Source organism: Vidua macroura, unplaced genomic scaffold (assembly GCF_024509145.1).
Source record: "Vidua macroura isolate BioBank_ID:100142 unplaced genomic scaffold, ASM2450914v1 whyUn_scaffold_201, whole genome shotgun sequence".
In the NCBI taxonomy this organism is placed as follows: Eukaryota; Metazoa; Chordata; class Aves; order Passeriformes; family Viduidae; genus Vidua; species Vidua macroura.
Genome location: NW_026530579.1, coordinates 29,085 through 42,070, shown reverse-complemented (window position 1 = coordinate 42,070; position 12,986 = coordinate 29,085). Strand labels below are relative to the sequence as shown.

The 12,986-nt window shown below is 60.2% G+C and overlaps 1 protein-coding gene across 1 annotated transcript; it reads right to left on the bottom strand.

The window, feature by feature from the left end:
• Window positions 1–29: 29 nt before the first annotated feature.
• SMG9 (SMG9 nonsense mediated mRNA decay factor) lies at window positions 30–12,887 on the bottom strand. Its single transcript, XM_053969416.1, has 13 exons — window positions 12,246–12,887; window positions 11,427–11,513; window positions 11,085–11,322; window positions 10,419–10,516; window positions 10,227–10,339; window positions 8,907–9,018; window positions 7,834–7,929; window positions 7,668–7,753; window positions 5,627–5,730; window positions 3,234–3,341; window positions 1,842–1,999; window positions 869–1,080; window positions 30–158 (listed from the first exon to the last, which is right to left on the bottom strand). Exons 1-13 carry the CDS (start codon window positions 12,885–12,887, stop codon window positions 80–82), a joined length of 2,133 nt encoding a protein of 710 aa, XP_053825391.1. The 3' UTR covers window positions 30–79.
• Window positions 12,888–12,986: the final 99 nt, after the last annotated feature.

The window sequence follows — 12,986 nt, the reverse complement described above, 5'->3', positions numbered from 1 at the left end:
GATCCGGCGCTAATTAAGAGCAGGACGAGGCGGTTTTGGCGGTTTATTGGCGCGGGGGGAGCCTCCCAGTGCTCCCAGTTCAGCCCAGTAAGCGGCCGTACTCGGCCAGGGCCGAGGATTTCTTCACCCCGTCCCAGATGCGGGCGGCGTAATGGAACCTGCCACCAGTATGGACCAGTATGGACCAGTATGGGCCAGTATGGACCGGGGTCGGACCAGTATATGTAATATATGCCCTCCCAGTTGCTCCCAGTCCCTCCCAGTCCATTCCCAAACCCCTCCCAGTTTATCCCAGTCGCTTCCAGTTCCCACCCAGTCCCCCCCAACCCTTCCCAGTTTATCCCAGTCCATTCCCAGTTTATCCCAGTCCCTCCCAGTCCCCCCCAAACCCCTCCCAGTTTATCCCAGTCCCTCCCAGTCCCCCCAAACCCCTCCCAGTCCTTCCCAGTCCCCCCCAATCCCCTCCCAGTTTATCCCAGTCTCTCCCCATGCTCCCCAAACCCCTCCCAGTCCCTCCCAGTTTATCCCAGTCCATTCCCAGTCCCCCCAGTCCCCTCCCCGTCCCTCCCAGTTTATCCCAGTCCCCCCCCAAACCCCTCCAAGTTCCCTCCCAGTCCCTCCCAATCCCCTCCCAGTCCCCTCCCAGTTTATCCCAGTCCCCCCAAATCCCCTCCCAGTTTATCCCAGTCCCCCCAAATCCCCTCCCAGTCCCCCCCAGTCCCCCCCAAACCCCTCCCAGTCCCTCCCAGTTTATCCCAGTCCATTCCCAGTCCCCCCAATCCCCTCCCCGTCCCTCCCAGTCCCTCCCAGTCCCCCCCAAACCCCTCCCAGTCTATCCCAGTCCCCTCCCAGTGGCTCCCAGTCTCACCAGTTGCGCTCGGTCAGCAGGCTGTGGGATAACTGGGAGCGGGCGGCCGCCAGGACCCTCCCCCGCAGCCGGGCCAGGAGCCCCCCCAGCCCCCCCCCGGCCCCGGAACGGGGGCAGGGCCGGGAACAGCGCCCCTCCCCCACCTGCGGGGCCGCACCGCTACTGGTTTGTACTGGTTTGTACTGGTTTGTACTGGTTTCTACTGGGTTGTACTGGGAGGGGGTTTGGGGAGCACAGGGAGGGACTGGGAGGGACTGGGAGGGTGTTTTGAGGGGTCTGGGGTGGGTTTAGAGGGGACTGGGGTATACTGGGAGGGACTGGAGTATACTGGTTTCTACTGGTTTTTACTGGTTTGTACTGGGTTGTACTGGGAGGGGGTTTGGGGAGCACGGGGAGGGACTGGGAGGGGGTTTAGAGGGGACTGGGGTGTACTGGGACATACTGGGATGTACTGGGCTATACTGGGATAAACTGGGAGGGGCTTTGGGGGGGTCTGGGGTGGGTTTAGAGTAGACTGGGGTGTACTGGGCTATACTGGGATGCACTGGGCTATACTGGGATGGACTGGGATAAACTGGGAGGGGGTTTGGAGGGGGCTGTGGTGAGTTTAGAGGGGACTGGGGTGTACTGGGACATACTGGGATGTACTGGGCTATACTGGGAGGGGGTTTGGGGGGTCTGGGATGGGTTTAGAGGGGACTGGGGTATACTGGGACATACTGGGATGTACTGGGATATACTGGGATAAACCGGGAGGGGGTTTGGGGGGGTGTGGGGTGGGTTTAGAGAGGATTGGGGTATACTGGGCTATACTGGGATGTACTGGGCTATACTGGGATGGACTGGGATATACTAAGAGGGGGTTTGGGGGGGTCTGGGGTGGGTTTAGAGGGGATTGGGGTATACTGGGCTATACTGGGATGTACTGGGAAGGGGCTCAGGGGGCACAGGGGCTGTCACTGGGGGTCCCTACTGGTCTGTACTGGTCTGTACTGGTCTCACCTCGGGGCAGGGCGTCCTCGGGCTCCTCCTCCAGGGGGGGCAGCAGGAACAGATTGACCTCGGGCTCGGGGGGGGGCCCGGGGGGCGCCCCGGGGGGGGAGGGGAGGAGCTCCCGCATGGACAGCGAGCCTGGGGGGGGGCAAGGGGGGCCAAAATCACCCCAAAATCAACCCAAAATCAACCCAAAATCACCCCGAAATCACCCTGAAATTATCCCAAAAATCACCCCAAAGTCACCCCAAAATCACCCTGAAATCACCCTGAAATTATCACAAGATTATCCCAAAAATCACCCCAAAGTCAGCCCGAAATCACCCTGAAATTATCCCAAAAATCAACCCGAAATCACCCCGAAATCACCCTGAAATTATCCCAAAAATCACCCGGAAATCACCCCAAAATCACCCCGACATTATCCTAAAAATCACCCCAAAATCACCCCAAAGTCACCCTGAAATTATCCCAAAAATCACCCCAAAATCACCCTGAAATCACCACTAAATCACCCCGAAATTATCCCAAAAATCACCCCAAAATCACCCCAAAATTATCCCAAAATCACCCTGAAATTATCCCAAAAATCACCTGGAATTCACCCTGAAATCACCTCAAAATCACCCCAAAATCACCCTGAAATTATCCCAAAAATCACTCCAAAATTATCTCAAAATCATCCTGAAATTATCCAAAAAATCACCCCGAAATCACCCTGAAATTATCCCAAAAATCACGCTGAAATCACCCAGAGTTCACCCTGAAATTATCCCCAAATCCCCCCAAATTTCCCCCAAAATCTCATTGATTTTTCCCCAAATCCCCCCAAAATCCATCTGGGACCCCTCAAACCCCCCAAATCCCTCCGAAGGCCCCGAATTCCCCCCAAAATCCTCCCAAATTTCCCCCAAATTTTCTCCAAATCTCCCCAAAATTCCCAAATTTCCCCCAAATCCCCCCCAAAATCCATCTGGGACCCCCCAAAACCCCCCCAAATCCTTCCCAAGCCCCCCAAATTCCCCTCAAAATCCTCCCAAATCCTTCCCAAATCCCCCGAATTCCCCTCAAATCCTCCCAAAATCCTCCCAAATTCTCTCCAAATCCCCCCCAAAATTCCCAAATTTCCCCCAAATTCTCTCCAAATCTCCCCCAAAAATTCCCAAATCCCCCCCGGGACCCCCCAATCCCCCCCGGGACCCCCAGTCCCCCCCAAATCCCTCCAACGCCGCCAAATTCCCCCCAAAATCCTCCCAAATTCTCTCCAAATCCCCCTAAATTTCCCAAATTTCCCCCAAATTCTCTCCAAATCCCCCCAAAAAATTCCCAAATCCCCCCAAATCCCCCCCGGGACCCCCAGTCCCCCCCGTACCGCGGTACTTGAGGCGCGAGTGCGCCATCAGGCGGCCGAGCACGCGCTGCATCTGCCCCACGCGCCGGGGGCAGAAACACTCGGGGGGGGCGCGGGTCTGCACGAACACTGCGGGCACGGGGGGCACCTGTGGGCACACCTGGGCGCACCTGGGGGCGCCTCAGGGCACCTGGGGGCACCTACAGGTACCTGTGGGCACACCTGGGGGCACCTGGGGGCGCCTCAGGGCACCTACAGGTACCTGTGGGCACACCTGGGCACACCTGGGAGCACCTTGGGGCACACCTGGGTGCGCCTGGGGGCACCTACAGGTACCTGTGGGCACTCCTGGGGGCACCTTGGGGCACCTACAGGTACCTGTGGGCACTCCTGGGGGCACCTTGGGGCACACCTGGGCGCGCCTGGGTGCACCTACATGTACCTGGGGGCACCTACAGGTACCTGGGGGCACACCTGGGGGCACCTCAGGGCACCTGCGAGCACACCTGGGCACACCTGGAGGCGCCTCAGAGCACCTGGGGGCACCTACAGGTACCTGGGGGCACACCTGGGCACACCTGGGGGCACCTGGAGGCGCCTCAGAGCACCAGGGGGCACCTACAGGTACCTGTGGGCACACCTGGGGGCACCTCAGGGCACCTAGGGGCACACCTGGGAGCACCTACAGGTACCTGGGGGCACCTGGGGGCACCTGGGAGCACCTACAGGTACCTGAGGGCACACCTGGGGGCACTTCAGGGCACCTTGGGGCACACCTGGGCGCGCCTGGGGGCACCTACAGGTACCTGGGGGCACTCCTGGGGGCACCTTGGGGCACACCTGGGCGCACCTACATGTACCTGGGGGCACCTACAGGTACCTGGGGGCACACCTGGGGGCACCTCAGGGCACCTGCGAGCACACCTGGGCACACCTGGGGGCACCTGGAGGCACCTCAGAGCACCTCGGGGCACCTACAGGTACCTGGGGGCACCTGCGGGCACACCTTGGGGCACCTCAGGGCACCTACAGGTACCTGGGGGCACCTGGGCGCACCTCAGGGCACCTAGGGGCACACCTGGGAGCACCTACAGGTACCTGAGGGCACACCTGGGGGCACCTCAGGGCACCTTGGGGCACACCTGGGCGCGCCTGGGTGCACCTACAGGTACCTGGGGGCCCACCTGGGGGTATCTGGGGGGGGTGGGGCACAGGTCTGCATGAACACTGCGGGCACGGGGGGCACCTGCGAGCACACCTGGGCGCACCAAGAGGTACCTGGGGGCACACCTGGGGGCGCTTCAGAGCACCTGCGAGCACACCTGGGCGCACCTCAGGGCACCTGGGGGCACACCTGGGCGCACCTACAGGTAGCTGGAGGCATCTGCGGGCACACCTTGGGGCACCTCAGGGTACCTACAGGTACCTGGGGGCACACCTGGGGGCACCTGGAGGCGCCTCAGAGCACCTCGGGCCACCTATAGGTACCTGTGGGCACACCTGGGGGCACCTCAGGGTACCTACAGGTACCTGGGGGCACATCTGGGGGCACCTGGGCGCACCTCAGGGCACATAGGGGCACACCTGGGGGCACCTGGGGGCACCTGGGAGCACCCAGGGGCACCTACAGGTACCTGGGGGCACCTGGGAGCACCTGGGGGCACCTCAGGGTACCTGGGGGCACACCTGGGGTCACCTGGAGACACCTGGGTACACCTGGGGCACCTACAGGTACCAGGGGGCACACCTGGGCACACCTGGGGGCACCTGGAGACACCTGGGGGCACCTGGGAGCACCTACAGGTACCTGGGCACACCTGGGTACACCTGGGTACACCCACAGGGCAGATCTATAGGGTAAATCCATAGGGCAGATCCGTGGGGCTCACCCAGGTGTGGGTCAGGATCTATGGGGCAGATCCGTGGGGCTCACCCAGGTGTGGGTCAGGATCTATGGGTCAGATCTATGGGGCAGATCCGTGGGGCTCACCCAGGTGTGGGTCAGGATCTATGGGGCAGATCTATGGGGCTCACCCAGGTGTGGGTCAGGATCTATGGGGCAGATCCGTGGGGCTCACCCAGGTGTGGGGCAGGATCTATGGGGCAGATCCGTGGGGCTCACCCAGGTGTGGGTCAGGATCTATGGGGCAGATCCGTGGGGCTCACCCAGGTGTGGGTCAGGATCTATGGGGCAGATCCGTGGGGCTCACCCAGGTGTGGGGCAGGATCTATGGGGCAGCTCTATGGGGCAGGATCTATGGGGCTCACCCAGGTGTGGGTCAGGATCTATGGGGCAGATCTATGGGGCTCACCCAGGTGTGGGGCAGGATCTATGGGGCAGCTCTATGGGGCAGGATCTATGGGGCTCACCCAGGTGTGGGTCAGGATCTATGGGGCAGATCTGTGGGGCTCACCCAGGTGTGGGTAATACTCCGAGGGCTCCTCGGCCCCGGCCCCGCTCGAGTCGTGGCTCGGCGACGGCGTCGGCGGCTTCACCATCTCGGCCGTCTGCAGGAACCTGGGGGGGCCACGGGCACTTCTGGGGCACGGAGGGGCGCTTATGGGGCACAGAGGGGCACCCATGGGGCATTTATGGGGCACGGAGGGGCACTTATGGGGCATTTTGGGGTGGTTTGGGGCACTTATGGGGCACAGAGGAGCACTTATGGGGCATTTTGGGGTGGTTTGGGGCACTTATGGGGCACAGAGGGGCACTTATGGGGCATTTTGGGGTGGTTTGGGGCACTTATGGGGCACAGAGGGGCACTTATGGGGCATTTTGGGGCACAGAGGGGCACCCATGGGGCATTTATGGGGCACGGAGGGGCACTTATGGGGCATTTTGGGGTGGTTTGGGGCACTTATGGGGCACCCGTGGGGCACTTATGGGGCACGGAGGGGCACTTATGGGGCATTTTGGGGTGGTTTGGGGCACTTATGGGGCACAGAGGGGCACTTATGGGGCATTTTGGGGTGGTTTGGGGCACTTATGGGGCACCCGTGGGGCACTTATGGGGCACGGAGGGGCACTTATGGGGCATTTTGGGGTGGTTTGGGGCACTTATGGGGCACAGAGGGGCACTTATGGGGCATTTTGGGGTGGTTTGGGGCACTTATGGGGCACAGAGGAGCACTTATGGGGCATTTTGGGGTGGTTTGGGGCACTTATGGGGCACAGAGGGGCACTTATGGGGCATTTTGGGGCACGGAGGGGCACCCGTGGGGAACAGAGGGGTACTTTGGGGTGGTTTGGGGCACTTATGGGGCATTTTGGGGCGCAGAGGGGCACCCGTGGGGCATTTATGGGGCACGGAGGGGCACTTATGGGGCATTTTGGGGTGGTTTGGGGCACTTATGGGGCACAGAGGGGCACTTATGGGGCATTTTGGGGTGGTTTGGGGCACTTATGGGGCACAGAGGAGCACTTATGGGGCATTTTGGGGCACAGAGGGGCACCCATGGGGCATTTATGGGGCACGGAGGGGCACTTATGGGGCATTTTGGGGTGGTTTGGGGCACTTATGGGGCACCCGTGGGGCACTTATGGGGCACACAGGCACACGTGGGGCACAGAGGGGCAGTTTGGGGAGGTTTGGGTTCACTTTCGGGTCACTTTAAGGTCAGTTTTGGGGTCACTCTGGGGTCACTCATTGGTCACTCAGCGGTCACTGGTCACTCAGTGGTCACTGGTCACTCAGTGGTCAGTCACTGGTCATTCATTGGTCACTCAGTGGTCAGTGGTCACTCGGCAGTCAGTGGTCACTCACTGATCACTCGCGGTCACTCATGGTCACTCACTGGTCACTCACTGGTCACTCAGGGTCACTCATTGGTCAGTGGTCACTCATTGGTCAGTGGTCACTCATGGTCACTCACTGGTCAGTGGTCACTCAGTGGTCAGTGGTCACTCAGGGTCACTCACTGGTCAGTGGTCACTCAGGGTCACCCATTGGTCACTCATTGGTCAGTGGTCACTCATTGGTCACTCAGTGGTCACTCATTGGTCAGTGGTGACTCACTGGTCAGTGGTCAGTGGTCACTCATGGTCAGTGGTCACTAATGGTCAGTGGTCAGTGGTCACTCAGTGGTCACTCAGTGGTCACTCATTGGTCACTAATGGTCACTCAGTGGTCAGTGGTCACTCAGTGGTCACTCAGCGGTCACTCAGTGGTCACTAATGGTCACTCACTGGTCAGTGGTCACTCAGTGGTCACTCAGTGGTCAGTGGTCACTCAGTGGTCACTCAGTGGTCACTCGTGGTCACTCTGCTCACCTGTAGAGCCCCAGGTCGGTGAACCAGTCCTGCACCAGCAGCACCACGTGGCACACGGTGAACAGGGGTCAGTGGTCACTCATTGGTCACTCATTGGTCACTAATGGTCACTCACTGGTCAGTGGTCACTCAGTGGTCACTCAGTGGTCACTCAGTGGTCACTCAGTGGTCACTCTGCTCACCTGTAGAGCCCCAGGTCGGTGAACCAGTCCTGCACCAGCAGCACCACGTGGCACACGGTGAACAGGAACGCGGCGATCTGCAGCGACTGCGGGGGGGGCGGGGCGCTCATTAGCATAATTAATTACCATAATCAACGCCTCATTAGCATACGGGCCCCGCCCTCACCTGCGTCTCCACGTAGGCGTGCGGCAGCGCGAACTCCGGCGGAAGCTTCCGGTCGTTGTTGATCAGGTGATCCAGGTGGGCGGGGCTAAGGATGGGCTGGGGGGGGCGTGGCCGGGCGGGTGAGGCCACGCCCACTCCGGGTATGGTAATGAGGGGGGGCGGGGAAAGGGGTTTATGGTAATTAGGGGAGGTGGCGGTGGGTGGGGTAATTATGGTAATTGGGGTGATTATGGTAATTGAGGTAATTATGGTAATTGTGGTGTTTATAGGTAATTAAAGATGGTAATTACAGTAATTAGGCTAAAATTGGTAATAAGAGTGATTGAGATAATTATTGTAATTGGGGTAATTATGGTAATTAGGCTAAAGGTAGTAATTATGCTGATTGAGGTAATTATTGTAATTACTGTAATTAGGCTAAGGGTGGTAATTAGGCTGATTGAGGTAATTATGGTGATTGGGGTAATTATGGTGATTAGGATGATTGAGGTAATTATGGTGATTGGGGTAATTATGGTAATTGGGGTAATTATGGTAATTAGGCTAAGGGTGGTAATTAGGGTGATTGAGATAATTATGGTAATTGGGGTAATTATGGGTAATTAAATATGGTAATTACAGTAATTAGGCTCAAGAGGGTAATTGGGGTAATTACGGTAATTGGGGTAACTGGTAATTGGGTACTTAAATATGGTAATTATGGTAATTAGGCTAAAGGTGGTAATTGGCGTAACTGGTAATTAAGGGTAATTAAATTTGGCAATTATAGTAATTAGGCTAAAGGTGGTAATTGGGGTAATTATGGTAATCAGGGGTAATTAAAGATTGTAATTACAGTAATTAGGCTAAAGATGATGATTTGAGCTATTGGGGTATTTATGGTAATTACAGATAATTAAATATGGTAATTATGGTAATTAGACCAAAGAGATTAGTTTCAGCTCATTTGAGCTAATAATCGCTACTTGCACCGTTATTAGCGCTAATTAGCGGTAATTAAAATCCAACACTGGCCGAGGGGGGGCGGAGCTGAGGCTAATTGGCATTAATTAGCGCTAATTAGCGCTAATTACCTGGGTGTCCAGGAAGAGCACGCGCTCCTGGGTGACGAAGAGGTCGATGCCGCCGGTCTGGGCCCCCCCGCGCTCGCGGAGCTCCGGCGGCTGCGGCCGGAACACGAACGAGCTGGGGACCAGTACGGACCAGTATAAACCAGTACGGACCAGTATAAACCAGTATGGACCGGTACGGACCAGTATGGAGCAGTATAAACCAGTATAAGCCAGTATAAACCAGTAACCCATCCCATTCCCTCAGCTCCAGCGGCTGCAGCCGGAACACGAACGAGCTGGGGACCAGTACAAACCAGTATGGACCAGTACAGACCAGTATAAACCAGTACGGACCAGTACAGACCAGTATAAACCAGTATGGACCGGTACGGACCAGTATAAACCAGTATAAACCAGTACAGAACAGTAACCCATCCCATTCCCTCAGCTCCAGCGGCTGCAGCCGGAACACGAACGAGCTGGGGACCAGTACAAACCAGTATAAACCAGTATGGACCGGTATGGACCAGTATAAACCAGTATGGACCAGTATAAACCAGTAAGGACCAGTATGAACAAGTATGGGCCAGTCCTTCCCAGTATATCCCAGTATCCCATCCCCAGTCTGTCTCACTCCCCCCAATCCCCTCCCAGCCCCTCCCAGTATAAACCAGTAACCCCAAATCCCCCTTTAACCCTTTCCCAGTCCCTCCCAGTATAAACCAGTCACCCCAAATCCCCCTTTAACCCCCTCCCAGCCCCTCCCAGTTTATCCCAGTCCCCTCCCAGTATAAACCAGTAACCCCAAATCCCCCTTTAACTCTTTCCCAGTACCTCCCAATCCATCCCAGTCTCCTCCCAGCCCCTCCCAGTATAAACCAGTAACCCCGAATCCCCCTTTAACCCCCTCCCAGTCCCTCCCAGTTTGTCCCAGTCCCTCCCAATCCCTTCCCAGTCCCTCCCAGTATAAACCAGTAACCCCGAATCCCCCTTTAACCCCTTCCCAGTCCCTCCCAATCCCTTCCCAGTCCCTCCCAGTATAAACCAGTCACCCCAAATCCCCCTTTAACCCTTTCCCAGTCCCTCCCAGTATAAACCAGTCACCCCAAATCCCCCTTTAACTCTTTCCCAGCCCCTCCCAGTCCCTCCCAATCCCTTCCCAGTCCCTCCCAGTATAAACCAGTAACCCCAAATCGCCCTTTAACTCCCTCCCAGTCCCTCCCAGTATAAACCAGTCACCCCAAATCCCCCTTTAACCCTTTCCCAGTCCCTCCCAGTATAAACCAGTAACCCCGAATCCCCCTTTAACCCCCTCCCAGTCCCTCCCAGTGCTCCCAGTACCGCGGATCCTCCTCGGGCTGGTTCCCGGCCAGCAGCGACATCACCGTGGATTTCCCGGTTCCCTGCAGCCCCAGCGCTCCCACCACCAGCACGTCCGTCTGCTCCAGCAGGAACTGGGACATACTGGGAGTCACTGGGAGCCGCCCGGCCCCGCCCCCGGGCCCCGCCCACCGCGCTGGGCCCCGCCCCCACCTCGAGGGCGCTGTCGCACCAGTTCATCTGCTCGTCCACCAGTTTGATACTGGTTTTCATCTTCTCGGGCGCCGCCAGCCGGGCCTGGGCCTGCGCGGCTGGGGGAGGGGCCAGGGAGGGACACGCCCACTTTAGGGACACGCCCGCACGCCGTAAAGCCCCGCCCCGTGCGTTATTAGCGGCCACGCCCACATGAAGGCCACACCCATTGTGCCCGGCCAATCACGATCATGCGGCCTTTAGCCCCGCCCAGGTTGGCCACGCCCAGTGACCACACCCAGTCATGGCCACACCCCATGTTAAGCCCCGCCTCTCTTGCCCACCCAATCCCCTCGACTCTCCTCTAGCCCCGCCCATAAATTGTGGTCACGCCCACAATGACCACACCCATCCATGGCCACACCCCCAGCCAAAACCCCGCCCCAATCTCCAGCCAATCCCCTTTAGCCACACCCAATGACCACACCCACCCATAACCACACCCACTGCCCCAGCGGCCACACCCACCCAGTGACCACACCCACTGCATCACGGCCACACCCCACTGCAAACCACGCCCCTCTCCATCCAATCCCTTTAGCCCCACCCTCTCAACCACCCCACCCATTTAAGCCCCTCCCACACCCCCCACCCGCGACCACGCCCGCCGAAGCCCCGCCCACTCACGGTCCAGTGCGGCGGGCGGGGCCAGGCCCCGGCTGTGCAGTTGATAGACAGGCTGGGTGGGGCGTGGCCCCTCCCTCTCGGTGGGCGGGGCCTGCTGCGGTCCCTCCCCCGCTGTCGCCGAGGCCCCGCCCCCTCCCCGCCCCTCCTCCCCCCGCGCTTTCATCAGCACGATGGGTGGGGCTGGCGCGGGAGGGGGCGGGGCTTGCGCTGGCCCCGCCTTGGGGGCGGCCGGCGGCGGCTGGCCAAAAATGGGAAATGACGTCATGGGGCGTGGCCACGCCGAGTGGGGAGGGGTCACACCTGCTTTTCGGAGTGGCCACGCCCCCGTTAATGTGGCCACGCCCTCCCCCGGCTCACCCGCTCGGCCGGGGGCTTGGCCAGGATGATCGGGGTCTTCTGCAGGGGCCCCGCTGGCTCCTCCCCCTGCTCCTGTGGGAGGGGCGGGGTCAGAGATGCCACGCCCACCACACCTGCACACAGCCACGCCCACCCAAGTATAGCCCCGCCCCCTCCCCGGCATCCCGTTGTTTATTATAGGGCTCTAGGCCACGCCCACCCTGAGGTGGACACGCCCTTAGGTGCCACGCCCATCAAAGCCACGCCCTGTGCAGCTGTCAATCATCCCCAAGCCCCACCCTCCTTCCAGAGCTGCTGTCAATCATCCCTAAGCCCCGCCCCACCACTGCTGTCAATCATCCCTAAACCCCGCCCTGACCCCATGCAGGTACTGTCAATCATCTCAAGCCCCGCCCTCATTCCAGAGCCATTGTCAATCACTCCCAAGCCCCACCCTCATCCCACTCAGCGTCTGTCAATCATCTCAAGCCCCGCCCTCATTCCAGAGCCGCTGTCAATCACCCCCATGCCCCGCCCTCCCCCACACACCCACTGTCAATCACCTGAAGCCCCGCCCTCACTCCACACACCGTCAATCACCCCCAAGCCCCGCCCTCACCCCATGCAGCCGCTGTCAATCACCCCAAGCCCCACCCTCATCCCCCTTAGCGGCTGTCAATCACCCCAAGCCCCGCCCTCACCCCATGCAGCTGCTGTCAATCACCCCACAACCACTGTCAATCACCCCCAAGCCCCGCCCTCGCCCCACACCCGCTGTCAATCAAACCCCAGCCCCGCCCTCTCCCTCCCATTAGCCCCGCCCACCCTCCTCTCGCCGCCTCCTTCCGGTTCCTTCTCGCGGTTCCAGCAGCGGCGCCGCGCGCCGGGGGCGGGGCTCTGCCCGGAGTCCGACATGGCGGCGGCGCCGGGCCGGGGCCCGGAGGCTCCCGGAGGCTCCTGGAAGGTCCCCGGAGAAGCCGCGGAGACTCCCGGAGGTTCCTGAGGGGCTCTCGGAGGGACCGTGGGGATCCCCGAGGGTCCCGGGGAGGCCTCGGAGGCTCCCGGAGGCTCCTGAGGGGGTCCTGGAGGTTCCTGAGGGGGTCCCGGGGAGGTTCGGGAGGGTCCCGGAGGTTCCTGAGGGGGTCTCGGAGGGGCCTCGGAGGCTCCCGGAGGCTCCTGAGGGGGTCCCGGAGGCTCCTGAGGGGAGGTTCGGGAGGGTCCCGGGGTGGCCCCGGAAGGTTCCGGAGGTTCCCGGGGAGGCCTCGGAGGCTCCGGGCGGCTCTTGAGGGGGTCCCGGGGAGGCCCCGGAAGGTTCCGGAGGTTCCCGGGAGGTTTTTTCGGGGTTCCCGGGGGTTCCCCGAGCCCCTCAGGGCTCCTGAGGCGGTTTCCGGTTCTTCTTCCCGCGCGCGCGCGCGGCCTGAGGGGAGTGGGGGGGGAAGAGGGGCGTGGCCTGCGCGACGCGCGCATGCGCGGAGCCTCTTTAATTTCGCTGGGGGGGCGTGGCTCGAGCGTCTGCGCGCGCGAGCGCGAAGGGGGCGTGGCCTCTGCTTAAAGGGCCAGCGCGCT